We start from the raw sequence: 27,581 nt of genomic DNA, 5'->3' as shown, positions 1-27,581 counted from the left end.
TATGATGTTAGCCATAATTAAATACCGAACTCATTAGCCAACGGGATCTAGCTCAATGAGGAAAATAGCTTGATTTTCATATCACTGGTCTCAGGTTCCTCCCATTAGGGCCCGTTTGGTTCAAGGTTTAGGAGCTTGGGAATGAGTTTCAATCCATGAATCAAACGAGCCCTATAGTTTAGACTATCACTTGTGTTAAAAAAAAATATATATATTGACTCATTACAAAATTGAAAAATATCTTTGTACAACTTTAATTTTTATTTTTAAATTGAGCCATGTATATATGATATATGCCATTACATCATACTACAACAATGAATGTAGAGTTGTATACAAGTTGACTATTCATTAGTTTTGTGTATATATACCCTCCTTTCACTTCAAACTCAAAAAATTCAAAACTCCAGACAATCCTTTCAATGCAGAAGCAGAGAAAAACAGAGCTGTCTTTTCACAAATGTTAATGTAACTCTCCAAGTCTGTCCATTCATAAATTCAGACCCATCTGGGATACTGAGCTGCTTGGGCTCAAAAATCCATGAATGCGTATTAATTTTGCATGAGAGTTGCAGAAGGCTTTGTGGGTTGTGCTTGATTGCTTGATTGTATTGGGAAGTTGCAATATAGTTAGTAAAAGATGGAGAGTGGAGGTGGTGGTGATATATACAGAGTGAGCAGTGCACGTTTGAGCAGTTCAAATATATGGAGGAACAGTGCCATGGATGTTTTCTCCAAGTCTTCCCACGATGAAGACGATGAAGAAGCTCTGAAATGGGCAGCCATTGAGAAGCTGCCTACTTATTTGCGTATCAGAAGAGGCATACTTACTGAGGCAGAAGGCCAAGCCAGAGAGATTGATATCAAGAATCTTGGGTCGCTAGAGAGAAAGAGTGTTTTGGAGAGGCTGGTTAAAACTGCAGATGAAGATAATGAGAAGTTCTTGTTGAAGCTTAAGGACCGGATTAATAGGTAAGTTTCACATCTTAATTAGCTTGTTTAGTGAAATTAGAGAAAAAGATTGAACAGAAAGTGAATGTTTTTTATGTTGTTGTTGAGGAATTTGTGTTTAGATTTTGATAAAGTTAGTGTATTGAAATTCAGGGTTGGACTGGATATTCCAACAATTGAAGTCCGGTTTGAGCATTTGAGTGTTGAAGCAGAAGCTTATGTGGGAGGCAGGGCCTTGCCTACAATATTCAACTTTTGTGTTAACATTCTGGAGGTAATTCAATAGTTCATCTTTTAAAATTTGGAAGCTCTTTAATTTTTAATTTTATATATCTCAAAACTTAATGGTTTGACATTTTGTATTTTGAAGGGGTTCCTGAATTTTGTTCACGTTCTTCCAAGTAGAAAGCAACCATTACCAATCCTTGATGATGTTAGTGGAATTATCAAACCAAGAAGGTAACATGACAGAACCAACTGATGCAATAATCATACACCTTTAAACTGGTAATTTCTCATTTTTCTGATTTGCCTTCTGCAGAATGACACTGCTTTTAGGACCCCCAAGCTCTGGAAAAACCACATTGCTATTGGCTTTGGCTGGAAAACTTGCTAAAGAACTAAAAGTAAGGATATTAATCCAATTTTGTGTACAGCCCTTTATTGACAGAGTTGTTTCGCTTCATAATTTGATAAAATTGCTTAAATTTCCAGTTTTCTGGGAGAGTTGCATATAACGGACATGGGATGGAAGAGTTTGTCCCGGAGAGGACATCGGCTTATATCAGTCAGCATGATCTCCACATAGGAGAAATGACAGTGAGAGAAACACTGGCTTTTTCAGCAAGATGCCAAGGGGTCGGACCACGTTATGGTGAGTTGAAACCCCAGGAAATTTGACATGTAGTTTAGTCCGAAGAATTTTCATGAATTGGAAATCTAATTTTTCATTTGGAAAATTTTCAGAAATGTTGGCAGAATTATCAAGGAGAGAAAAGGCTGCAAATATCATGCCAGATGCGGATCTAGATATCTACATGAAGGTAAACTTAATATGTATAGAACTTTCTGCTTATAACATATTTCAGATAATGCAAAAGTGTTGCTTAAAAGAGCCATTCTCAACATTTAGAAATGCTTCTCAACTTTTGCAGGCAGCATCACTAGAAGGACAAGAGACCAACGTAGTTACAGATTATATACTCAAGGTGGATACTTTTTCCTTCTAAGTTTAAGCTCAAGAAACTAAAACGACTAAAATCTGTATGAATTTTGTCTGATAAAAAATTCAGATTTTGGGATAAGTTTTTCATATGCTAATAAAAACTTTGCAGATTTTGGGACTTGAGGTTTGCGCCGACATCATGGTGGGGGATGAAATGGTACGAGGTATTTCTGGTGGGCAAAAGAAGCGAGTCACGACAGGTAAAGCATTGATCATCTTATTGCCTACTGGTTTGTCACTGCATACTGGGTTGGTCATTGAAAATTCTGATCCATAATTGCAGGGGAGATGCTTGTCGGACCAGCAAGAGCACTTTTTATGGATGAGATATCAACTGGTTTAGACAGTTCAACAACATTTCAGATAGTGAATTCACTCAGACAGTCCATCCACATCCTGAGTGGAACTGCTCTTATCTCTCTTCTCCAACCAGCACCAGAAACTTATGATTTATTTGATGACATAATTCTGCTGTCTGATGGACAAATCGTATACCAAGGTCCCCGAGAGAATGTGCTCGAGTTCTTCGAGCACATGGGCTTCAAATGTCCAGAGAGGAAAGGAGTAGCTGACTTCCTACAAGAAGTAATACTAATTTACACTCCTATTGTTCTCTTACCACTGTTTGTTCTCCGAGAGGTTCGACTTCATTCTAACTTTTCATTTATTTTTTGCTTACCTGCTGCACCATAGGTGACATCAAAGAAAGATCAGGAGCAGTACTGGGCACAGAAAGAAGAGCCATATAATTTTATATCTTCTAAGGAATTTGCTGAAGCATTTCAGTCATTTCATATCGGTCGAAAACTCGGTGATGAGCTTGCTACTCCATTTGACAAGTCCAAAGGTCACCCTGCAGCTTTAACAACTATGAAGTATGGTGTTAGCAAGAAGGAACTGCTCAAAGCTTGTATTTCTAGAGAATATTTGCTTATGAAGAGGAATTCGTTTGTCTACATTTTCAAAATGACCCAGGTAAGTGTTATTTAAGCAATAATCATGTAATCTGTTGGAAAATATTTCAAATTACTGGACATTCCACATATGAAATAGGTGCAAACTCTGTTTAAAAAGCAGAGCTTTTCAATGAAACTCAGTGAGTACTATGCATATTGATTTCATATGGTGTTTGGTTTCAGCTCACTCTAATGGCTTTTATAACAATGACGCTATTTCTCCGGACTAAGATGCACCGGGATACAGTTGCGGATGGGGGTATTTACATGGGTGCTATGTTCTTTACAATCATCATGATTATGTTTAACGGGTTCTCGGAGCTTGCCATGACTATCATGAAACTTCCTGTATTTTTCAAGCAAAGGGACCTTCTCTTCTATCCTTCATGGGCATACTCTTTACCAACATGGATCCTTAAGATCCCTATCACCTTCATAGAATGTGCTGTTTGGGTGGTCATGACATACTATGTAATTGGTTTCGATCCCAACATCGAAAGGTGAGAAAGAAAATATTAAAGACACTAAAATTCCCATTAATAGTTCAGACTTGGTTTAGAATTTGATTTTGATGAAAACCCTCAATGGCAGGTTTTTCAAGCAATACCTTTTACTCCTATGCCTTAACCAGATGGCATCAGGACTATTCAGATTTATGGGGGCATTAGGGAGGAATATAATTGTTGCAAACACATTCGGGTCTTTTGCATTACTTGCAGTTCTAGTTATGGGTGGCTTTATCTTGTCACGAGGTTAGTTAAAGATAACAATATAATCTAAGCGACTAAAAAATTTCAATTTGTTTTTCCTGATATTGCAACATAATTACTGATGCTGTAAGACATGTCATTTTTTTAATCAGAGGATGTGCAGAAGTGGTGGTTATGGGGTTACTGGGTCTCACCAATGATGTACGGCCAGAACGCTATAGCTGTCAATGAATTTCTAGGAAAGAGTTGGAGCCATGTAAGCATAAAAGTCAGAAGATTTGGAGAATTAATTTTGAAAACATTAGCTGATATGTATATGGATATATCTGTGTTGTAGGTTCCTCCTAATTCGACAGAATCATTAGGAATTATGGTCTTGAAGTCTCGCGGGGTTTTCATTGAACCATACTGGTACTGGATTGGAGTAGGAGCTACAATTGGATACATTTTTCTGTTCAATTTCTTCTACACTTTGGCCTTACAATATCTTGATCGTAAGTACCTACCTATGCATATATGTATTTTTGGTGTTTCCAAATGGACATAGTTTTCTAATAATCAATCAATATTCCTGCAGCATTTGGGAAGCCTCAGGCAATACTATCCAAAGAGGCCTTAGCCGAGAAAACTAGTGGTAGAACTGGAGATTCCATTGAGCTATCATCACGGGGAAAGAACTCTTCTGGTAGGTCATAAAGCTCCCAAGTATAGGTCTCCATCTAGCTTGCATCTATTGATTTATAACATGATTAATGCTTTGGTAAACAATGCAGACTCAAGGAACGAAAGTCGAAGAAGTGTATCATCCAGAACATTGTCGGCGAGAGTGGGCAGCATTACTGAAGCCAACGAAAACAGGAAGCGCGGAATGGTTCTTCCTTTCGAACCTCTTTGGATTACGTTTGATGAAATCACATATGCTGTTGACATGCCCGAGGTATATTTAAGTTTTATGTAAGAGGCAAGAGTTTTTAAGAATTCAGGCTTGGAATATTTTCACGAAAAAATTTGGCCCTTCTTTTGTTATTAGTCTTGAATTTTATTATAAGCTATCAGACAAGTACTGTTTGACTGTTTATAGAAATGTACTTCATTGTTAGCCTTGAACTAATTCCTAACACAGAATGCATCTTTATCCTTAATCTTATTACATGGTTTCAGGAAATGAAAACTCAAGGTGTAACTGAGGATCGGCTAAAGCTTCTGAAGGGTGTGAGTGGTGCTTTTAGGCCAGGAGTCTTAACAGCTCTAATGGGCATTAGTGGTGCTGGAAAGACTACTCTAATGGATGTCTTGGCAGGAAGGAAAACAGGTGGATATATTGAGGGAAACATCACAATATCTGGGCATCCAAAAAAGCAAGAAACATTTGCTCGCATATCGGGATATTGTGAGCAAACTGATATACACTCTCCTCATGTTACGGTTTACGAGTCTTTGGTTTATTCTGCATGGCTCCGGTTGCCTCCTGAGGTTGATTCCTCAACAAGAAAGGTATATACTTTTGACCTATCTTTCTATTTTTATTGGAAGCTTGAGGTAGATGAAAGAAATAGCAACAAAAGGCAAGGTTGCATAAGTTCATTATTTATGTGGTCTGTTCAGGTCAAGTTGTTGACCATAAATCTGATTCATGGTTTGCAGATGTTTGTTGAGGAGGTCATGGAGCTTGTAGAACTGACCTCGATAAGGGAAGCGCTTGTTGGATTGCCTGGAGTGAATGGTCTCTCAACCGAGCAGCGCAAAAGGCTAACGATTGCAGTAGAGCTTGTTGCCAATCCATCCATTATATTTATGGATGAGCCAACCTCTGGCCTCGATGCCAGGGCAGCGGCAATTGTAATGAGAACAGTGAGGAATACAGTGGACACTGGGAGAACTGTAGTATGCACCATCCACCAGCCAAGCATCGACATCTTTGATGCTTTCGATGAGGTGAGAAGCTCTTTTATGCTGTAGGATTATAAATTTGAACTACATAATGTGACAAGAACTGAACAATTCAATGTCCCCTTGCAGCTGTTTCTTTTGAAAAGGGGAGGTGAAGAAATATACGTGGGTCCTTTGGGCCGCCATTCTACCCATTTGATCAAGTACTTTGAGGTAAGGTTTATAGAAGCATGCTGCAAATATATGTATAACATGTTTACTGCGGTCAATACATAGACCATTTGTTACCTATTGTCATATCTGATAAAAAATGTGACTGATATGGTTTTGTTTTATCAAGGAAATTGATGGAGTTCCTAAAATTAAAGATGGTTACAATCCCGCGACTTGGATGTTAGACATTACTGCAGCAGCACAAGAAGCAGCTCTTGGTGTCAACTTCACCGAAATATACAAGAACTCAGAACTCTATGGGTAGGGTTTCCTTGAAGCTTCCAATACTACTTCTAAGTCCCCATTCTAGAGACTCTGAACTGAAATCTGTTCAACTCTTTAAATTTTGATTGAAAGCCCTGATACTGCAAATTACTAATAGTAATGTGGTGAATGGTTCAGGAGAAACAAAGCTCTGATCAAGGACCTTAGTACTCCTCCAGGAGGTTCAAAAGACTTGTACTTCCCTACTCAATACTCTCAGTCTTTCTTCAGCCAGTGTATGGCCTGTCTATGGAAACAACATCTATCATACTGGCGAAACCCGCCATACAGTGCAGTGAGACTCTTGTTCACAACTTTCATAGCTTTAATGTTCGGGACGATATTCTGGGATCTCGGCTCCAAAAGGTCAATGGCAACTTAAATTTAAAATAAAATACAGATTGAATCGTTTGAGAATGAAACCCCTGATCTATTAGTCCTTATTTTGACAAGAATTTCTTGAAAATGCAGGAGAAGCCAACAAGACCTTTTCAATGCAATGGGTTCCATGTATGCTGCTGTTCTCTTCATTGGTGTACAAAATGCTTCATCAGTGCAGCCAGTTGTGGCTATTGAGAGGACAGTCTTTTACAGAGAAAGGGCAGCTGGAATGTACTCAGCCTTGCCATATGCCTTTGGACAGGTACATTAATACTCTCAATCTCTGAAGTTCAACAAGGCTGCTTATAAACTCGGATTTTATTAGATTTTGGTGAATTTGGTCATGATAATTTCTCATCAAATTCCCATGTTTTTCAGGTTGTGATTGAGCTCCCATACATTTTTGTTCAAACCATCATATACGGAGTTATAGTATACGCCATGATCGGATTTGATTGGACAGTGAGCAAATTTTTATGGTATCTCTTCTTCATGTACTTCACTTTCCTATACTTCACATTCTACGGCATGATGACCGTAGCCGTTACTCCCAACCACAACATTGCTGCCATAGTCTCCTCTGCCTTCTATGCTATATGGAACCTTTTCTCAGGATTCATCATTCCAAGAACGGTAAGTTCCTAAAATTTCTTTCCATATCTGGTTTTTTTTGTCCTGAATCCTGATGTATATATCAACCCAACCATTACTTAAACGATGTACTAAATTTGTTTCTACGACAGAGGATGCCGATTTGGTGGAGATGGTACTACTGGATTTGCCCTGTTTCGTACACACTGTATGGATTAGTTGCTTCACAGTTTGGAGACATTAAAGAAATATTTGATTCAGGTGAAAGTGCTGGTAAAAGTGTGGAACACTTTGTAAAGGACTACTTTGGCTACAGACAGGACTTTCTGGGAGTAGTTGCAGCCGTCCATGTCGGGATTTGCGTGCTCTTCGGCTTCACCTTTGCCTTCTCAATCAAGGTGTTCAACTTCCAAAAGAGATAAGGAGGAAGTTGAGAATGCTAACATGAAAGCAAAGTCCATAGTTTCAGGGTTTGGTGAAGGGGCATACAAGGAAACTCCAAGATCTTTCTTCTCAGTTTTTCTGGGCAAGGGGCAAGCCAACTCCATATGCATGGAGTTTGATCTGAATTTTGTAATTGTATTTTAATTTAGCATGTAAATTTCGTTTTATCTTTCAATATAAATATATCTTTTGAGCCAGTAGAATATTATATCCTGTATCTCAGCTATATGTAATTGTATTTTCAACATATAAATTGATGAAGTTTCCCATTATCCTGAAAACGAGCATGTTGGTTCCGTTTATTCCGGATGAATCAGATGCTGTGCATTTAACATCATTGTATATGTTCTTGACAACGTGTTCTTTTCTAGCGTGTTTGTGACATGTGAAATTGTAATCAATTTAAATCCAACTTGTTAATTTATTGCGTTGCATTCAAATACACAAACTCAATTTCATTCATAAATTTTGAGTATCGTGTTGTGTTTCACCTCTTTATATGTTTTGCTCTATTTTATTTATTTATTTATTAATGTAACGTCTTACTATTGTGTTTCTTGAATGAACATTGATTAGACATTAGTCCCGTGAATTAAAGTCGTCCAAGTGAGAATGTGACATATAAGTTATAACATAAGAAATGGAAGCTCTCAACAGAAATTCCTCCTAAGAATGGGGAAGGAAATGTATTTTGTAAAAAACATTCTGATTTAAATTCTGAAGTCAGCAGTGACGTCTCCAGTGAAGAAAAATGCAGTAAGCAATGACGTTTAAAGTGGCAAAGCTGATCGGAGAGGAGGAGGACGTACGTACTTCATATATAAGTAATTATGTTTATCAAAATTATGGATGTGTCACTTGTTATTTTGCTAATTAATAATTCTTCTTATGCTACTCTGCTGAGTCATTAAATTTATTTTAATGTAATTGACCAAAAATAATAATTTATTTTAATGTGGATCATCGAACCACGTCATTTTATTGTTTTTATTTTATGGAACGAGGAATTTGAATATAACATCTCTTCTAAAATAGAGAAAAAAAATCATTTGATAAAGAGCTAATTAATTCGATTATATTCCATTAATATGGAATTTTTAACTTTGGAGTCTTTATTATAACTTTCTATCATTGAATATATTCCTTGAATGAAGGGGAGGAGCCCTTGCACAAAAGTGAGCATGCTTTACTTTAAATAAAAAAGAGTTAGGTAGGCCTTCATGGTTCGATCAATGACGAAACCCTTATGTGTAGATTTGTTATTTTATTTGCTTACAACTTAGCTATTTGTAAAACGATATTCTAAACTACTCCACATTGCATTGAATCAACTAATCTCTAGGCCTACATCCTACTAATCCAACATCAATTGGCTCATAAATTCATAATTAACTTCATGGATAAATGGAAGGTAGATTTAGATTGAAAGTTGGCAAAAGATTAGGCTGTAATTGCTGTGTTCTTTTTTGTTGGTTGATCCTATACATGCAAGGGAAATTAATCTATTTGTTTGTACATGTTTATATTTGTTGTGTAAATCAAGGTGTTTCAGGCCCTGTACTGTCACGTTCTCAAGTTTTTGTTTAGATAGAAAGCCCGATCAGCAAAGCAAGACAAAGCATCTGGCCAGAGCTAATTTTTCTTAAAAAAGGGTTGACCGTGTCCCCGCTGAGTGGTGACAAATTCCAACTGAAAAATGAAAATAAAAATTATGCATGATGCATGTGCAATGTTATCTTTTTCTTTTATAAAAAAATAAAATAAAAAATCAACATGTCCAATGCAGTGTTATTGACTTTCCTCCTTATTAGGTAAATATGAGCTCTTACATTCATACTAATATAAATGTGTCATGTGTACAAAAGTTTTTTTTTTGTGTGTTATTGATGTATTATTTTTGCATATGTGTCAAATTGTGATTCGTAGGAAGGAGGATTATCTCCTTACCGGTAAGGAGGCAAGTAGTATCTTATTGGAAATGGTAATTTCATTTTCAAACTTGTTTAAAATCTAGTTAGCTTGCATATTCTGCAAAAGATTTCATATCATGACGCTTTTTTTAAAGGAAATTTCATCAAATTAAACAAAAACAATGATGAATTAATTCAAAAAACAGAAACAATCCTGCTGTTTCCTCTATTAATCAATAAATTAATTAATTAGTTTTTATTTGTGAAAACAACAAAATTCATGTGAACCTAAATCAGCCCAGTTTTTTATTAGTCAGACTTATGGAGATAAATATTTATGTTGTCAGACAGTAAGTCTGAAGAATATATTGAAGCAGGATTAACAAATTAACAAGTATCTTATGTTCTTAGACAGTTTGCCAAGAGAACATATGGATTGCGTTCACGTATAAAAATCAAATTAGATATAAATAAATAAATCCATCTGCAGTATACACGACTGAAGGAATGACATAGCTGGTGTGACACAAACACGTTTGGTCATCTCTCTGTCCCTTCAGACATCCTGAAAGGCATTGCAATTAATAGCAATGCTGAGTTCAGCTCTGAAATTCATGAAATGCAATTTTCTTGCATGAAAGTTTGGAGAAAGCTTGGAGGGTTGGTTTTGAATTTTGATTTTTTGATGAAATTGGTGCACTAGTATAGAGGAGGTGGGGGGTGACAATGAGCAATTCTGGGAGTGGACGTATAAGCAGCTTTGACATGTGGAGAAACACTTCCATGGAAGCTTTCTCCAAGTCTTCTCACCATGAAGAAGACGACGAAGAGTCTCTAACATGGGCTGCTATTGAGAGATTGCCCACATATTTACGCATACGGAGAGGACTACTTGCAGAAGAGGATGGTCAGGCTAGAGAGATCATTGATGTAAACAATCTTGGATTATTAGAAAGGAAGAGCTTGTTGGAGAGACTTGTGAAGATTGCAGAGGAAGATAATGAGAAGTTCTTGTTGAAGCTCAAGGACCGCATGAACAGGTAATTAATAATTCAAATCACTTTGTTCATGAAAAGTTCCTGACTCGTTGTATTTGATTAGCTTGTTAATGGGGTTCTTGAGAAATGTGTGTTTACTATGTGTCTGAAGAAATTCATGACTTGTTTGGTGTTGGTGCTTTGTCTGTTTTGCAAACTTTAAACTCAGAGTTGGGCTTGAATTTCCCACAACTGAAGTGCGGTTTGAGCATTTAAATGTTGAAGCAGAGGCTTATGTAGGAGGCAGGGCATTGCCTAGTGTGTTCAACTTCTCCATCCATATGTTAGAGGTAATTCATCTTTTGAATCAAACAAACATGTATACATAGTTTAGGTGTATGGTGTGTGTGTTTAGCTTGGGTCAACTTTCTCTTGTACATCATGTTTTCTTTTTTCTTTCTGAAGGGTTTCTTGAATTACCTTCATATTATTCCGAGTCGAAAGAAACCATTGCCAATCCTCCATGATGTAAGTGGGATTATCAAGCCAAGAAGGTAACTAATTAGGAAGATAAATATTCAACATAGACTGTAGTACTTATCAAACTGTTTCCCAGAATTGCTGGTTTGAATAATTCTGCAGAATGACACTGCTTTTAGCCCCCCCGGGCTCTGGAAAGACCACATTACTATTGGCATTGGCTGGAAAACTTGGTAAAGATCTAAAAGTAAGGATATGAATTATATTTCTATCTAATTAATTACACTATCCTTCTAGTGTCAGTTTTCATGTTATGATTTCATATAATTTGCTTACAACTTAGCTTTCTGGGAGAGTTACATACAACGGACACGGGATGGAAGAGTTTATACCGGAGAGGACATCAGCTTATATTAGCCAGCATGATCTCCACATACCAGAATTGACAGTCAGAGAAACGCTGGCTTTTTCTGCAAGATGTCAAGGGGTTGGACCGCGTTATGGTCGGTTGAAAACGCAGTGAAATTTCACATATTGAACTTATAAGTTTGAAGCATATTTTTGAAAATCTGAATTAAGTTCATTTGCATTGGTAAACTTTTCAGAAATGTTGGTAGAATTATCAAGAAGAGAGAAGGCTGCAAATATTAAGCCAGATCCTGATCTTGATGTTTACATGAAGGTATAAGAACAGCTGGATTGCTGGAGGAAATAAAATGTTATATATTTCTGTTTATAATTGATATATATGTCAGCAACTATGCACGTGCTCCTTTGGAAAGCATTTTCTTTCTCTTATATTTTTGCAGGCAGCAGCACTGGAAGGACAGGAAACCAATGTAGTTACAGATTACATAATCAAGGTACCCACTACGTCTGTATAATTTATATGGTCAGAAACTGAAGTCTTTTGGCTTCTCCTTTTGTTTTTTTGCTAATATAATTTTGCAGGTTTTGGGACTAGAAGTTTGTGCTGACACCATGGTAGGGGATCAAATGAGACGAGGTATATCTGGGGGCCAAAAAAAGCGACTCACCACAGGTAGAACTTATGAATTATAGTTCTAGAACCAGACAAATTTTGTGCTACCAATTTCCAGACCCTGTAAGTGTCACAGTGTACTTAGGCTGATTCTTCTAAGAAAATGGTCAATAATAACAGGGGAGATGCTGGTTGGACCAGAAAAAGCACTTTTTATGGATGAGATATCAACTGGGTTGGACAGTTCAACAACATTTCACATTGTGAATTCACTCGGACAATCCATCCACATTCTCAATGGAACTGCCCTAATCTCTCTCCTGCAACCAGCACCAGAAACTTATGAACTCTTTGATGATATAATTCTCCTCTCAGATGGGCGCATTGTGTATCAAGGTCCGCGCGAGAATGTGCTCGAGTTCTTTGAGCACATGGGCTTCAAATGTCCAGAGAGGAAAGGAGTTGCTGATTTCCTACAAGAAGTAAGTTGTGACTTACTTATAAAATGACATATATTCGCATTAATTCATTTCATTTCTCCAAACAGATTGGACCTGTCGATTATAACTTTATTTTTCTTTTTGCCTCTTGTTATTTCTATAATAGGTGACATCAAGGAAAGATCAAGAGCAATACTGGGCTGATAAAGATAAGCCTTATAGCTTTGTAACTTCAAATGAATTTTCTGAAGCAATGCAATCATTTCACATTGGTAGAGAACTTGGGGATGAGCTTGCCACTCCATTTGACAAGTCTAAGGGGAACCCAGCAGCTTTAACAACTAACAAGTATGGAGTTAGCAAGAAGGAACTTTACAAAGCTTGTATGTCAAGACAAGTTTTGCTTATGAAGAGGAATTCATTTGTCTACATTTTCAAAATGACCCAGGTATGCACATGAGCATGCATTGAACTTTTACTTTAAATATAAGTAGAAAATCACTGGTTGATTCCATAAATGCAAAGTGAAATACTGGTATCGTGTTTTGGTTTCAGTTCATTATAATGGCTTTTACAACAATGACATTATTCCTACGAACTGAGATGCATCGACGTACCGTGGAAGATGGTGGGATTTACATGGGATCTTTGTTTTACACAATGATGATAATTATGTTCACTGGATTCTCAGAACTTGCTATGACTGTCATGAGACTTCCTGTGTTTTTCAAGCAAAGGGACTTTCTCTTCTTTCCTGCTTGGGCATACTCTTTGCCAACATGTCTGATAAGAATCCCTCTGACCTTTGTGGAAGCTTTCATTTGGGTGACCATGACTTACTATGTTATAGGTTATGATCCGAGCATTGAAAGGTGAAAAGCAAAACATGGCAGACATTACATTTCAATTTAGGCTCAAAATCATTTGTTATGAAATTGATAAAATTTTGTAATAGCAGGTTCTTCAAACAGTTCATTTTACTACTGTGCATTAGTCAGATGGCAAATGGTCTGTTCCGATTGTTAGCGGCGGTAGGCAGGAGCCCAGTTGTTGCAAACACATTTGGGTCTGCTGCTTTACTTGTCCTTTTTGTTCTTGGTGGATTTATCTTATCACGAGGTGAATCGTTCATACAATTATATAATCATCATTTCTTTTCGGTTACCTGATTTGAATTTTGATGGTAAAAAATGTCCTTTTCTTATGAAACTGTCCTTTTGTGACTCAGAAAGTATGCAAGAATGGTTGTTGTGGGGATATTGGTTCTCACCGCTGACATATGGAATGAATGCTTTAGCTGTCAATGAATTTCTTGGAAAAAGTTGGAGACATGTAAGCATCTCTATTATTATTATTATTATTATGCGTATGACTGAGATATAAGAGTAAGAAGAGGAGAATGTTGGTTAATATGTGTCTGGAAAATTGGGTTATAGGTTCCTGCCAACTCAACAGAACCATTAGGAGTCATGGTCTTGAAGTCTCGAGGGGTATTACCAGAAGCACGCTGGTACTGGATTGGAGTAGTAGCTTCACTTGGATTTGTTCTTCTGTTCAACTTCCTTTTCACTTTCGCACTTCAGTATCTTGATCGTAAGTACCAATTTAGACATTCTTCTGTCTTCAGTGGACAAAATATGTTCTGATGATGAGACTAATTTCCTGCAGCCATTGACAAGCCCCAGGCAGTAATGTCCAAAGAGGCCTTGGAAGAGAAACTTGCCAAGAAAAATGGAGAGAACGTTGAGCTACAGTCAATGGGAAAGAGCTCTGTTGGTGGGTCATAAAGCCCCAAATATTAATTAGTCCATTTCTGCATTGTAGAGTTCAATGTATATGTAATTTGTATGGTGTAACAATGCAGGAGTAGGGAATGAAAGTTTGGAGAGTGTCTCTACCAATCATACCAGGCGGCGAGGAATGGTTCTTCCTTTTGAAACCCTCTCAATGACGTTCAATGAAATCAGATATGCAGTTGACATGCCACAGGTATCTTTTCAACTTTTTGTATGGGGCAAAAATGCTGAGAGGCATTTTCATTGAAGTTTTTGATAATTTCCCCCGAAAAGCAATTTGAAATATTATAAGCATTTGATTATACACAATATATTCAAAACAGCATACCACAACCCTATTGTAGAACTCTATGTTTGAATGATGATGCAAAACAACATTCTCAGATTAACTCTCTTATAGTTTTGAACCAATATACAGTGCTAAATGTATTCACATCCTTCCTACATATTTTTGTAGGAAATGAAAGCTGAAGGCATAACTGAGGATCGGCTAGAACTTCTGAAGGGTGTGAGTGGTGCTTTTAGGCCTGGTGTCCTAACAGCTCTAATGGGGGTTAGTGGTGCAGGGAAGACTACTTTAATGGATGTCTTGGCAGGACGGAAAACAGGTGGATATATCGAAGGAACCATCATTGTATCTGGATATCCAAAAAATCAAGAAACATTTGCTCGCATATCAGGCTATTGTGAGCAAACTGATATACACTCTCCTCATGTCACAGTCTATGAGTCTTTGGTGTATTCTGCATGGCTCCGATTGCCCCCAGGGGTTGATTCCCCAACCAGAAAGGTATACTTTCGACATATATTCTTCCTTTCAGCACTTTATGTTCAGTCAAGTCATTAACCTTTTATGTTAATTTTCATTATTAGCCTTTTATGCTCGGTCAAGTCATTTACCAAAAATCGGCATAATGATTTGTAGATGTTCATTGAGGAAGTCATGGAGCTTGTTGAACTGACCTCAATAAGGGAAGCACTTGTTGGATTGCCTGGAGTGAATGGTCTTTCAACTGAGCAGCGCAAAAGGCTAACGATTGCAGTAGAACTTGTTGCCAACCCATCCATAATATTTATGGATGAGCCGACCTCTGGCCTTGATGCAAGGGCGGCAGCAATTGTAATGAGAACAGTGAGGAATACAGTGGACACCGGGCGAACTGTAGTCTGCACCATCCACCAGCCAAGCATTGATATATTTGATGCTTTTGATGAGGTGAGATAACTTTTTATGCTTTAGGATTAGACAAGTTGAATTTGTCACTTGTGTTCCAAGCAAGGTCTAAAATATCGATGATATCGGAAATATCAGTAGTGCAAAATATGGAAATTTCGATGGAAATTTCGGGATATTATCGATATCGATAAAAATTGAATAAAAACCACGGAAATTGTAAGAAAAACTTGGAAATTTTCATTGAAACTTTGGAGAATGTTTATTTAGTCAATTATCTATGAGTTTATCACAAAAAATTAGAAGGAAATGCATTGCATGATGGATTTAACTAATTTTAAGTTGATTATACAGCAAGCGGGCAAACACTATGAGTGTAAAAAATATGTAATAATTAATGAAAAAAGATTAAATACACCGTAATCATTTATATATAATGATTTACTATAATATTTTACACTTTATACATTGCATGGTAAGATACATGAGTGACTTAGTACCACATAGAGTTCCTACGAGGTTTAAAATTTTCACTATCTTCATCATCTCTATGTGTAGAATAAGTGTATTGTGAAGAGTAGTCATCAAATGATAAATCCCCAAAATAGTTTTGCATGTAATTGTTAACATACCACCCATATAAATATAAATATTTTAGCATATTATCACAAAACATAAGTGATATGGTGTTTAAGGTGTTGGAGGAGTAAAATGGGAGGGGTTCATATCCCCTTTGTGCTTTTTTCTCCCCTTTTTCCCTTTTTTTTTAAAAAAACTTTTTTTTTCCTTCACATCGATATTTTCGATATTTTCGATATTTTAGCGATATTACACCGATATTTTGACAAAATATTGCTGAAATGTGAGCGAAATTATCGACATCGATATTTTCCGATATTATCGTCGATATTGTCGATATTTATACGATATGTACATGGATATGTTCCGAAATATCCGTGATTCGAAAAAATCGAAATATCCTCAATATTTCCTCGATATTATCGATATTTCAGACTATGGTTCCAAGAACTTAAAAATTCAATATCCCATTGCAGCTGTTTCTTCTGAAACGGGGAGGAGAAGAAATATATGTTGGTCCTTTAGGCCACCAGTCTTCCCAGTTGATCAATTACTTTGAGGTTAGGCTTATAAATATTAAAGACTAAAACTATACTATCTGCAATATGTTCTGCTCAATTGATAACATAATGGAGTTATATTTCATCAAGGGAATTAATGGAGTTTCTAAACTAAGAGATGGCTACAATCCTGCAACTTGGATGTTGGAGGTTACTTCAGCAGGACAAGAAGCGGCTCTTGGGGTTAATTTCACTGACATATATAAGAATTCAGAAGTATACAGGTAGAAACAAATATAACACAGTTTGGATTTATCAGTTGAAATTTTAAATCATATGCGCAACAGTCTTATATATTGCTGCACTTCTGTTTCAGCTACTAATGATCATGTGTAAAATGTTTAGGAGAAACAAGGCCTTGATCAAGGAACTAAGTACTCCTCCACCAAATTCAAGAGACTTGTTCTTCCCTACACAGTACTCACAGTCCTTCTTTACCCAGTGCATAGCTTGCCTATGGAAACAGCATTGGTCTTACTGGCGAAACCCGTCATACAGTGCAGTGAGACTTTTGTACACTGCTGTGATGGCTCTAGTATTTGGGATAATATTCTGGGATCTTGGCTCCAAAAGGTACACTGAAAAACAATGTAATTCATTTGTGATAGACTGTCACCTAAGGTTGTGATGAAACATGAAACGTAATGTATAAAAATGGCGTCTCATCTCCTGGTGCATAATTTTGGCAAAAACTGTCTGTGAATTGCAGGCATAGGCAACAAGATCTTTTTAATGCAATGGGATCTATGTACTCTGCTGTTCTCTTCATTGGAATACAAAATGCCTCATCAGTGCAGCCAGTTGTAGGCATTGAGAGGGTAGTCTTTTACAGAGAAAGGGCTGCTGGAATGTACTCAGCTTTTCCATATGCCTTGGGACAGGTATGTTACCAATTTATTTGTTTGTGTTAGTGAAGAATTCAAGTGCCCATTTGGATGAAAGGATCTGAAATAGATGTGGATTTAAAATGTAAATTTTCAAGTTTTGTGGAATTTCATCATAATTTCTCATCAAATTCCATTTCATGGTAGGTTCTGATTGAGCTTCCATACACTTCGATCCAAACAATCATCTATGGAGTTATAGTATACAGCATGATTGGATTTGAATGGACGGTCAGCAAGTTCTTGTGGCACATCTTCTTCATGTACTTCACCTTCTTATACTACATCTTGTATGGTATGATGATTGTGGGCATTACTCCAAACACAACCATTGCCGCTGTCGCTTCCTCAGCCTTCTACCCATTATGGAACGTCTTTTCAGGATTTATCATTCCGAAAACAGTAAGTATCGCAGGTCAACAATAACGATGCACATGCTTGTTTATTTGATTTAGCTTATCAGACCATGGCTCACAATGTTGTTGTTTTGGGAGTAACAGAGAATTCCAATATGGTGGAGATGGTTCTACTGGGTGTGTCCAGTGTCTTGGACCTTGTATGGATTGTTTACTTCACAGTTTGGAGGCATCAAGGACACACTTGATTCGGGTGAAACTGTGGACGATTTCATAAGGGCTTATTTTGGATACACAACAGACTTTTTAGGTGTTGTTGCAATTGTGCATGTTGGGATTTCAGGGCTCTTTGGTTTCATCTTTGCATTTTCAATCAAAGTATTTAACTTCCAAAAGAGATGAAGACAAACCTTATACATACATACATGTGTATATGTAAACAGATATAGTGCAAAAATCCATGATTTCTGGTTTTGCTGAAAGTCCATGATTATACATACGACACGCGGGTTGGACAAGTAACAAGGTTGCTTTGATGAAAGTAAATCAGTGATTTCTATGGACCTGTTGCTTCACAATTTAAAGACATAAAAGACACATTTAGATTTGGGTGACACTGTGCCTGTGGAAGACTTTATAAGGAGATGTTGCAATTGTGCTTGCTGGGATTTCAGTGCTGCTTGGGTCATCTTTGCCTTCTCAGTCAAGGTATTGAAATTCCAAAAGAGATGAAAAACCGAGAACATCATACATGTAAATAATGCAAATTCAACCTCTTCAAGTTTTGATAGTTTGCTGAAATAATCCCAAGATTTTAGTTAGTGTTCAAACATATATGTACATGTAAAGATCTATGCCATTTGCCATGGGAGGAACCAAAGTCTAGCCAGTGGGTATAGCTCAATTGATTGAGCTCTTCCACCTCCACCCATGTGGGCACAAGTTAGAAAACCTCCCTCTCCCAATCACTTCTACTAAATAAAAAATAAAAAATCCATATCTATGGAGTTTGATCCGAATTTGAAATTGTAATTTAAGTTAGCATGTAAGTTTCGTTTTTTAATTAATATTTACTCCTAGACTTTAAAAAAAACAGCCGAATTAATAGAAATGACTATAATTACGACATATGATCAAATTTAAGGGATAAATTGAATTTTGAAAGCATTAACTTTTCTATTAATAAGATTCACATGAAAATTCGAATGATCACAAACTGTGAGTGCTAATAACATTTCTCTTTTAACTTAGAATCAGACCATAACTCACAATTAATATTGTTGTTTTTGGGCGTGACAGAGAATGCCAATATGGTGGAAATGGTTCCATTGGTGTGCCGTGTGTCTTGGGCCTTGTATGGTGAACCTGTTGAGGATTTTATAAAGGATTATTTTTGGGTACAGAGGAGAGTTTTTAGGTGGTGTTGCAATTGTGCTTCTCGGGATTTCAGGGCTCATTTTCAATTGAAGTGTTGTACTTCCAAAAGAGGTGAAAACGTGTTATGTGCTTAAATTCAACTGAACGACTAAATGCAAATATCATGACTTCTTGTTTTGATCTGTTTGAAACTTTATAACCATGCAAATGACAATAAGAGCTTAAAAATTCAAGAAAATATCTTGATCTCGCAATGTGATTAAATGATTCGAACTGTTTCAAAAAAAAAAAAAAAAAAAAAACCACCTAACAATTGGGGTTTCTACTTAAAAAAGAAAAAGAAAATAAACTATTATTGTCCAACGGGATTTAAATTCGAGACCTCTTTCAACTAAGTAGAAACTGATTGTGGTTAGACTAAATAGTCATTGACATTGGCATTGGCTGAGACCATGATTTTTTTCTAGTTGCCAATCTTTGGTTAAGTTAAGTTTGTAAAACGGAGAAAATCCAAATATAGTTGAAGAAACTTCCTTTAGAAATGAAAATTATGGTTCAGCTAGAATGTGTGTATTTTATATTCAAGAAGATTTTGGTAAAGTGTCATCGTCTTTATAATCGTGCTGATAAAAATGATTAATCTTAGAAAGGTTCTTGTTTCTTGCACAACTTGACCTTAGTCACCTTCATACTTTACGAAAGGTAGACCAATAGAAAATTCTATATATGCTCTTTACCAAACTTTATTGACCTTATCTCATCACAATTATTAGTTTTTATTAACTTTACAGTGATGATTAAGTGGACCTCGAAATTGGGGCGTCTTGACGGTTCAACCTCTTAGGGTGTTTTTTTTGGGGTGTCTTTTTGCAATTATAAAGCAACATAAGTTTTTTCAATTATAAGGATGGGAATTTTGATAGCTATATATGAGTTTTTGGCGGTTGAAATAATTGACAATCGTTAATTGATGTGAATCTCACATCTCACGCATATAATCTAGGCATCGTTAGCAAACCTCAAAGGACTAAATTCAAACCCTTCAAGAATCATATATTTCAGATAAGACATCACCGGAATGGATTTTCGACACCTTATACTTTCCCTACCACACACACACGCATCATACATCTTTTCTTTTAGTATTTGGTGTCTATATTTCGAAATGTCCAGAGTCTCGTAAAGTCCATTGCCCAAGTGACAAAAGAAAAAAAAGTAAAGACAGACAGAGAGACCCATCTCATAATATGTAAGCCGTTTCAGTTCAATTATTCATGATAGCAGGTTGGTATGAACAGAGCATGAATGGTGATATAAACATTTCAGTCCTTGTATAGGGCCTTTTAGAATCAGGTATGGAAGTCTTTTCGAGGTCTTCTCGAGCAGAAGAAGATGAAGAAGCTCTGAAATGGGCTGCAATAGAGAGGCTCCCTACGTGTTTACGTATAGGGAGAGGTTTGTTCATTGATGGTGAGGGTCAAGCTAGAGCGGTTGATGTAGAGAAACTTGGTTTGCTAGAGAGAAAGACTTTGTTGGAGAGGCTGGTGAGCAATGCAGAGAAAGATAATGAAAAGTTCTTGTTGAAGCTCAAGGAACGGATTGATCGGTGAGTTCTTGTGCATTCTATGTGTTTCAAACAATTTAAGAGAGTGGAATTATGTCTTCCACCTAAAAACAGAACAGGATTTAACGTTGAATGTGACTTTGTTGATGGAACTGTTGGCTGTACAAGTTTCAATACTGTTGAATTACTTTAATTATGTCTTTGGGAGCATTTTGGTGAGGTATTTGTGTTGGTTTTTCCTTTTTTTCCCAAATCTAAATACAGAGTTAGACTTGATGTGCCAACAATTGAAGTTCGGTTCGACCATCTAACTGTTGAGGCAAAAGTTTATATTGGAAGCAGAGCACTGCCCACGTTACTTAACTTTGCTATCAATATGTTACAGGTAATCTTTTAGATCACATAAACATAAATTCTATTCTAATTTTAGTAATTATCTTTCCCAATACTCACCTCATGAAACTCCCCCTTGGTACAGGGCATGCTACATTATCTTCACTTTTTTCCAAGTAGAAAGACACCTTTAACAATCCTTCAAAAGATTAGTGGCATCATCAAGCCTCAAAGGTGAGCTAGCCATGTTTTAAAAAAAAAAATCCGTTGTACATTTACCAAATTTTTTTCACTCATGGATGCAATTCCTGCAGAATGACTTTGCTTTTAGGTCCCCCAAGCTCTGGAAAGACCACATTACTATTAGCTCTGGCCGGAAGACTTGGTAAAGATTTAAAAGTAAGAAAGCTTAAATTTAGAGATTTTCTTTTGGTTCAGTTCATATCACCTCTGGTCTAAATTCTAATAGGGTAATTGATGAATGTCAAGTCTTCCGGGAGGGTTACATATAATGGACATGGAATGGAAGAATTTGTACCTCAAAGAACATCAGCTTATATAAGTCAAAATGATCTCCACATAGGAGAAATGACAGTGAAAGAGACATTGGCTTTCTCAGCTAGATGTCAAGGAGTTGGATCGAATTGCGGTTAGTCAAAACACCATTTATTTGATACATTTCATTTTTCCTTCCAAAGAGTTTTAAAGGGTTTGATTTCATATATGGAAAAAGTGCAGACATGTTGGCAGAACTATGTAGAAGAGAGAAGGAGGAGAATATCAAACCTGACCCTGACATTGACATCTACCTGAAGGCAAGTAAACAGATTGAAGAGAAAAATTAACCAACCCTTTTAATGTGGGAGTCTCCATCTGCATTTCTTATCAGAAATAAATTTCATGCAACTGCCGCTTTCATTCTATGAAATTCCTCTGACACTTGAAATTCTTCAGGCAGCAGCACTAGAAGGGCAGGAGACCAGTGTAGTCACTGATTATATTCTCAAGGTACCACCTTGAAGTTCATTTCAGCTTGGAGATATGGACAACCATTTGCTTGTATCCATATAACTTTATGTTTCTGCTTTTAATTATTGCAGATTCTGGGACTTGAAGTCTGTGCTAATACTATGGTGGGGGATGAAATGGTAAGAGGCATCTCAGGTGGAGAAAGAAAGCGTGTCACAATAGGTAAAACATAGAACAAGTCATTGTGTATCTAAAAATCTTTTTTTTTTAGTTTCAGAAAGTCTAAATTTTACACCATGTAAATTGATGCTTCTGAGATTTCTGGTAACAATGACATAGGGGAGATGCTTGTTGGACCAGTAAGAGCTCTCTTCATGGATGAGATATCAACTGGCTTGGACAGTTCTACAACTTTCCAAATAGTAAATTCACTCAGGCAATCCATCCATATTCTAAGCAGAACTGCAGTTGTCTCCCTCCTTCAGCCAGCCCCCGAAACTTATAGCCTGTTTGATGATATTATTCTTCTCTCAGATGGGCAAATCGTGTATCAGGGTCCACGCGAAAATGTGCTTGAATTTTTTGAATCCATGGGATTCAAGTGTCCTGAGAGGAAAGGAGTTGCTGACTTCTTGCAAGAGGTGATTTCCATTTTTAATTTCTTCACTTTCTTGTATGTGTTTGACTGTCATAGTACTAACTTTTTTCTTTAACAATATTCATTTCGTGGGGGTTGTCATAGGTGACATCAAGGAAAGATCAAGAGCAGTACTGGGCACGTTTAGATGAGCCCTATAGATTTGTTACTGTCAATGATTTCGCCGAAGCATTCCAGTCATTTCCAGTTGGTCAGAAACTTGGTGATGAGCTTGCTGTTCCCTTCGACAAGTCCAAAAGTCACCGTGCTGCTTTGTCATCCAAGAAGTATGGCGTTAACAAGAAGGAGTTGTTCCAAGCTTGCGTTTCTAGAGAATTCTTGCTGATGAAGAGGAACTCATTTGCCTTCATTTTCAAATTTGCCCTAGTGAGTAAAGCATTTGAGTCTTTTGTAATTGACTTGAATTGGAAAACTTGAAAACTTTATTGAAACCTTAGTACTATGAGAATGTGAAGTTGAAAATGTCTCACATTGGAAAGTTAGAAAACCTTGCAAGGGCGGAGTAGCCCAACTCCTTATAAGCCATTGCAAGGTTTTTGAACTTTCCAATGTGGGACATTTTCACCTTCATATTCTCACAAGTACTTGGCCTCAAAGTGATTCTACCTTATAATTGTTCCTTCTTAACTTGTGTTTCAGCTTATTATGTTAGCTTCTATAACAGCATCGATATTTCTACGAATTAAGATGCACAAAAACACAGTGGAGGATGGTGGAGTTTATATGGGTGCTTTGTTCTTTGCGGTCATTGTAGCAATGTTTAATGGAATATCTGAACTCAACATGGCCATTATGAAACTTCCTGTCTTCTACAAACAAAGAGATCTTCTCTTCTTTCCTTCATGGGCATACTCTCTACCTGCATGGATCCTCAAGATCCCAATCACTCTTGTAGAAAGTGCCATTTGGGTGGTCATTACTTATTATGTCATAGGATTTGATCCATGTGCAGAAAGGTGAGAAAAATAATGCTTCATACTTTAAGTTTGATTAGGATTTGATGAAAGCTCTATATATTTCAGGTTGTTCAAGCAGTACATTTTACTCCTGTGCATAAACCAGATGGCATCTGGGATGTTCAGGTTCATGGCAGCCTTAGGAAGGGATGTAATAGTTGCAAGCACAACTGGATCCTTTGCATTGCTTATAATTATGGTTTTGGGTGGATTTGTCTTATCTCGAGGTGATTTAACTATAGAAGTAATAAGATTACTAATTTCCACTGCTGATGTGATTCAGATTCTAATTTTAAAAACCTCTTCTTTTTTTACATCAGAGGCTGTGCCAAAATGGTGGTTGTGGGGTTACTGGATCTCGCCATTAATGTATGGACAAAATGCTATTTCTGTGAATGAATTTCTTGGAAAGAATTGGAGACATGTAATCATCTATTTCTCTCAAAGTTTGTGTAGCTCCACTAAAAGAAAATTGATAGTAGGTAGAATGATTGTGATCAATGATTATGTGGAGATATCTCTATGTTATAGGTTCCACCTAATTCGACAGAATCCTTGGGAGTTTTGATCCTGAAGTCTCATGGAATTTTCCCAGAAGCACGATGGTATTGGATTGGAGTAGCGGCTTTATTTGGATATATTTTTCTATTCAATCTCCTTCTTACTTTGGCTCTGCAGTATCTTGATCGTAAGTATCACGATTCATATGTTTTTGTGCTTTCAGTTTTGGACTTGTTCATCTAAAAACTGGATTAATGTTGCAGCATTTGGTAAGCCTCAGACAGTACTTTCCAAAGAAGGCATGGCTGAAAGAAATGCTAGCACAACTGGAGAGTTCATTGAGCTATTGCCAAGAGGAAAGAGCTCTTCTGGTGGGTCATTCAGTTCAGTTCCTACATATGTTTCTGTTTTAAATACCCTGTTGAATTCAAGAATTGTTGATGTACAATAACTCAATGCAAAAATTACTGAAGGTCAAAGAAGCTTACCGTTATCTGCAAGAGGGGGAAGAACTGATGAAGCTAATGGGAAAAGGAAGCGCGGAATGGTTCTTCCTTTTCAACCGCTTTCCCTTGCTTTCGATGAGATCAGATATGCAATAGATATGCCACAGGTAATTTTCAACGTTAAATTAGAAGTACCTCGACAATAATAATGTTTTGGTTGAATTTTCAATGTATTTTCAGGAAATGAAAGCTGAGGGTGCTCAAGAGGATCAGTTGGAACTTTTGAAGAGTGTGAGTGGTGCATTTAGGCCAGGAGTCTTAACAGCTCTAATGGGTGTCAGTGGGGCTGGCAAGACCACTCTAATGGATGTGTTGGCTGGAAGGAAAACTGGTGGACATATCAAGGGAAGCATCATGGTATCTGGGTATCCGAAAAAGCAAGAAACATTTGCTCGCATATCAGGATATTGTGAGCAAACTGATATCCACTCTCCTCATGTTACAGTTTATGAATCTCTACTTTTTTCTGCGTGGCTTCGGCTACTCCCTGAGGTTGATTCTGCAACAAGAAAGGTACAATTTCAGCATTCTTTTTTTAACAGACAGACAAGACACATTTTTTTTTTTTTTTAATGGGTTGAAGACAAGACACTATTATAAAGCATCAAACATGAACATTTTTGTACTCTCTGGCCTACTTACCAAGTTATGTACAAATTGATCTGATGTTTGATGGGTTGCAGATGTTCATCGAAGAAGTCATGGAGCTTGTGGAGCTGACTTCATTGAGGGGAGCACTTGTGGGATTACCTAGTGTGACCGGTCTTTCAACTGAGCAGCGCAAAAGGCTGACGATTGCTGTTGAGCTTGTTGCAAATCCATCTATAATCTTCATGGATGAACCAACCTCCGGCCTTGATGCCAGAGCAGCAGCAATCGTGATGAGAACCGTGAGGAACACAGTGGACACAGGAAGAACTGTGGTTTGCACCATCCACCAGCCAAGCATAGATATATTTGATGCATTTGATGAGGTTAGATATCCCATTTCAAAAAGGAACTGTAACCTGTGTTGCAAAGTAAATGTTTTAAGCACTTCATGTTGCATTGCAGCTTCTTCTGTTGAAACTGGGAGGTGAGCAAATGTATGGTGGTCCATTAGGCTCCCATTCCTCTCATCTGATCAAGTACTTTGAGGTCAGGACCATAGAGAAATAAATAATGACATAATCTTCCTTAACATTATTTATTAACTAACATATATATGAGTTTTGTGGCACCAAGGGAATTAATGGAGTTCCTAAAATCAAAGATGGATATAACCCTGCAACCTGGATGTTGGAGATTACTTCGGCTGCGCAAGAGGCAGCTCTCGGGGTTAATTTCACAGAGGTGTACAAGAACTCAGAGCAATTTAAGTAAGAGTTTAATTTCAAGTCTCTTCCAGGAGAGGGATGAGAATTCAAAAAGTCTTAGTATTTGTAGTTGATGCATGTAGTTGCTCTATACAATTGTTGATACCCTAAGGTCAATGGTTCAGGAGCAGCAAAGCAATGATCAAGGAACTAAGTACACCACCCTCGGGTTCTAGAGATCTATACTTCCCTACTCGCTACTCTCAGTCTTTTCTCATCCAATGTATGGCTTGCCTATGGAAACAGCACTGGTCGTACTGGAGAAACCCATCATATAGTGCAGTACGGCTGCTATTCACAACGTTCATCGCTTTGTTGTTTGGTTTGATATTCTGGAATCTTGGATCGAAAAGGTATGTAGATGAGTAAACTTAAACAATGGCTGGAAATGGCATCCAGATTTCTGTTTCTTAATCACCAATATGTTCAAACTTGTTTGCGGACCACAGGACAAAGCAGCAAGATCTCTTCAATGCTATGGGCTCCATGTATGCTGCTGTAATCTTTCTCGGGGTACAAAACGGCGCCTCAGTGCAGCCGGTTGTGGCTGTTGAGAGAACAGTCTTTTACAGAGAAAGAGCAGCTGGAATGTATTCGGCTTTGCCCTACGCATTTGGACAGGTAAAACAGTTGAAACTGGCAATGCATGGCATAGAATTATTGAAACAACACATGCTTCTCTCCCTGAAACTCAGGAAATCGTAGGAAGCTCATTGTAATGTTCAATGGCTCACCAAGTCACTGTCTTTGCAGATGATGATTGAGCTTCCCTACATCTTCATTCAGACTGTTATTTATGGATTCATAGTGTATTCCATGATGGGATTTGATTGGATAGCTGCCAAGTTCTTTTGGTTCCTGTTTTTCTTGTACTTCACCTTGTTATACTACACATTGTATGGCATGATGACCATGGCTCTCACTCCCAACCACAACATTGCTGCCATAACCTCATCTAGCTTCTATGCAATATGGAACCTTTTCTCCGGATTTGTTGTTCCTCCGACAGTAAGTAAATATATACACATACATACGTACATAGATACATAAATTCATATGCATACCTTCTATGAAATATGGAACTAAATTTTGGTTATGACAGAGAATTCCAATATGGTGGAAATGGTACTATTGGGTCTGCCCTGTTGCTTGGACATTGTATGGAATGGTTGCTTCACAATTTGGAGACATAAAGGACACACTGGAGTCGGGGGAATCAGTGGAGCATTTCTTGAGAAGTTACTTTGGATACAAGCATGACTTTTTGGGCATCGTTGCCGTCGTGATTGTTGGATTTTCATTGCTATTCGGCTTCATCTTTGCCTATGGAATTAGAACATTCAATTTCCAAAAAAGATGAGAATGTTATACAAATAAATATATGAACAATATCCATTGTTGAATAACCTACATCATTCTCATCTGTCATTGTGATTCAAGTATTTTCCAGATAGATCAGTCGAATATGGTAAAAGCAACAATCTTTTTTAATCTTTCCTGATCCTGCCTGAAAGCCGGAAAGGGCAAAACTAACATGCAAGAAGTCTGGGCATAGGTAAGCCTAGTAAATCAGCCTTAACAAGGCTTGCAAGCAAAAAT

The 27,581-nt window shown here is 37.3% G+C and overlaps 3 protein-coding genes across 12 annotated transcripts; all 3 read left to right on the top strand.

Annotated features, from left to right (window-relative positions):
* The first annotated feature begins 640 nt into the window (after nt 1–640).
* On the top strand, nt 641–7,652 carry LOC117623498 (pleiotropic drug resistance protein 1-like). 8 transcript variants are annotated; one of them, XM_034354536.1, is made up of 24 exons: nt 641–972; nt 1,105–1,225; nt 1,322–1,410; nt 1,493–1,577; nt 1,666–1,825; nt 1,918–1,994; nt 2,106–2,159; nt 2,286–2,376; nt 2,460–2,761; nt 2,870–3,151; nt 3,316–3,632; nt 3,724–3,884; nt 3,995–4,098; nt 4,180–4,336; nt 4,420–4,527; nt 4,670–4,779; nt 5,004–5,336; nt 5,487–5,777; nt 5,862–5,945; nt 6,073–6,206; nt 6,348–6,575; nt 6,681–6,852; nt 6,969–7,223; nt 7,334–7,652. In XM_034354536.1, the coding sequence occupies exons 1-24, from the start codon at nt 641–643 to the stop codon at nt 7,601–7,603; spliced, it is 4,317 nt and encodes a 1,438-aa protein (XP_034210427.1). In that variant the 3' UTR covers nt 7,604–7,652. The 8 variants fall into 8 exon arrangements, with proteins under 8 accessions (XP_034210427.1, XP_034210397.1, XP_034210420.1 ...); XM_034354506.1 differs by having other exon boundaries at nt 4,616–4,779; XM_034354529.1 differs by having other exon boundaries at nt 4,420–4,531; nt 4,632–4,779.
* Nucleotides 7,653–10,035: 2,383 nt separating this feature from the next.
* On the top strand, nt 10,036–18,782 carry LOC117614237 (pleiotropic drug resistance protein 1-like). Its single transcript, XM_034342977.1, has 24 exons — nt 10,036–10,575; nt 10,742–10,862; nt 10,978–11,066; nt 11,155–11,239; nt 11,336–11,495; nt 11,598–11,674; nt 11,802–11,855; nt 11,944–12,034; nt 12,155–12,456; nt 12,581–12,862; nt 12,970–13,286; nt 13,373–13,533; nt 13,643–13,746; nt 13,851–14,007; nt 14,083–14,190; nt 14,279–14,403; nt 14,668–15,000; nt 15,136–15,426; nt 16,440–16,523; nt 16,614–16,747; nt 16,869–17,096; nt 17,233–17,404; nt 17,555–17,809; nt 17,908–18,782. The coding sequence occupies exons 1-24, from the start codon at nt 10,262–10,264 to the stop codon at nt 18,163–18,165; spliced, it is 4,302 nt and encodes a 1,433-aa protein (XP_034198868.1). The 5' UTR covers nt 10,036–10,261; the 3' UTR covers nt 18,166–18,782.
* Nucleotides 18,783–20,199: 1,417 nt separating this feature from the next.
* On the top strand, nt 20,200–27,397 carry LOC117614238 (pleiotropic drug resistance protein 1-like). 3 transcript variants are annotated; one of them, XM_034342981.1, is made up of 25 exons: nt 20,200–20,389; nt 20,478–20,746; nt 20,969–21,089; nt 21,183–21,271; nt 21,352–21,436; nt 21,527–21,686; nt 21,776–21,852; nt 21,992–22,045; nt 22,138–22,228; nt 22,346–22,647; nt 22,749–23,030; nt 23,304–23,620; nt 23,687–23,847; nt 23,941–24,044; nt 24,152–24,308; nt 24,385–24,492; nt 24,595–24,734; nt 24,808–25,140; nt 25,311–25,601; nt 25,681–25,764; nt 25,852–25,985; nt 26,108–26,335; nt 26,432–26,603; nt 26,736–26,990; nt 27,085–27,397. In XM_034342981.1, exons 2-25 carry the CDS (start codon nt 20,496–20,498, stop codon nt 27,340–27,342), a joined length of 4,254 nt encoding a protein of 1,417 aa, XP_034198872.1. In that variant the 5' UTR covers nt 20,200–20,389; nt 20,478–20,495; the 3' UTR covers nt 27,343–27,397. The 3 variants fall into 3 exon arrangements, with proteins under 3 accessions (XP_034198872.1, XP_034198871.1, XP_034198870.1); XM_034342980.1 differs by having other exon boundaries at nt 20,467–20,746; XM_034342979.1 differs by having other exon boundaries at nt 20,201–20,746.
* Nucleotides 27,398–27,581: the final 184 nt, after the last annotated feature.

This window comes from Prunus dulcis, chromosome 1 (assembly GCF_902201215.1).
Source record: "Prunus dulcis chromosome 1, ALMONDv2, whole genome shotgun sequence".
Lineage (NCBI taxonomy): Eukaryota > Viridiplantae > Streptophyta > Magnoliopsida > Rosales > Rosaceae > Prunus > Prunus dulcis.
This window is presented reverse-complemented; position numbering and strand designations above follow the sequence as displayed.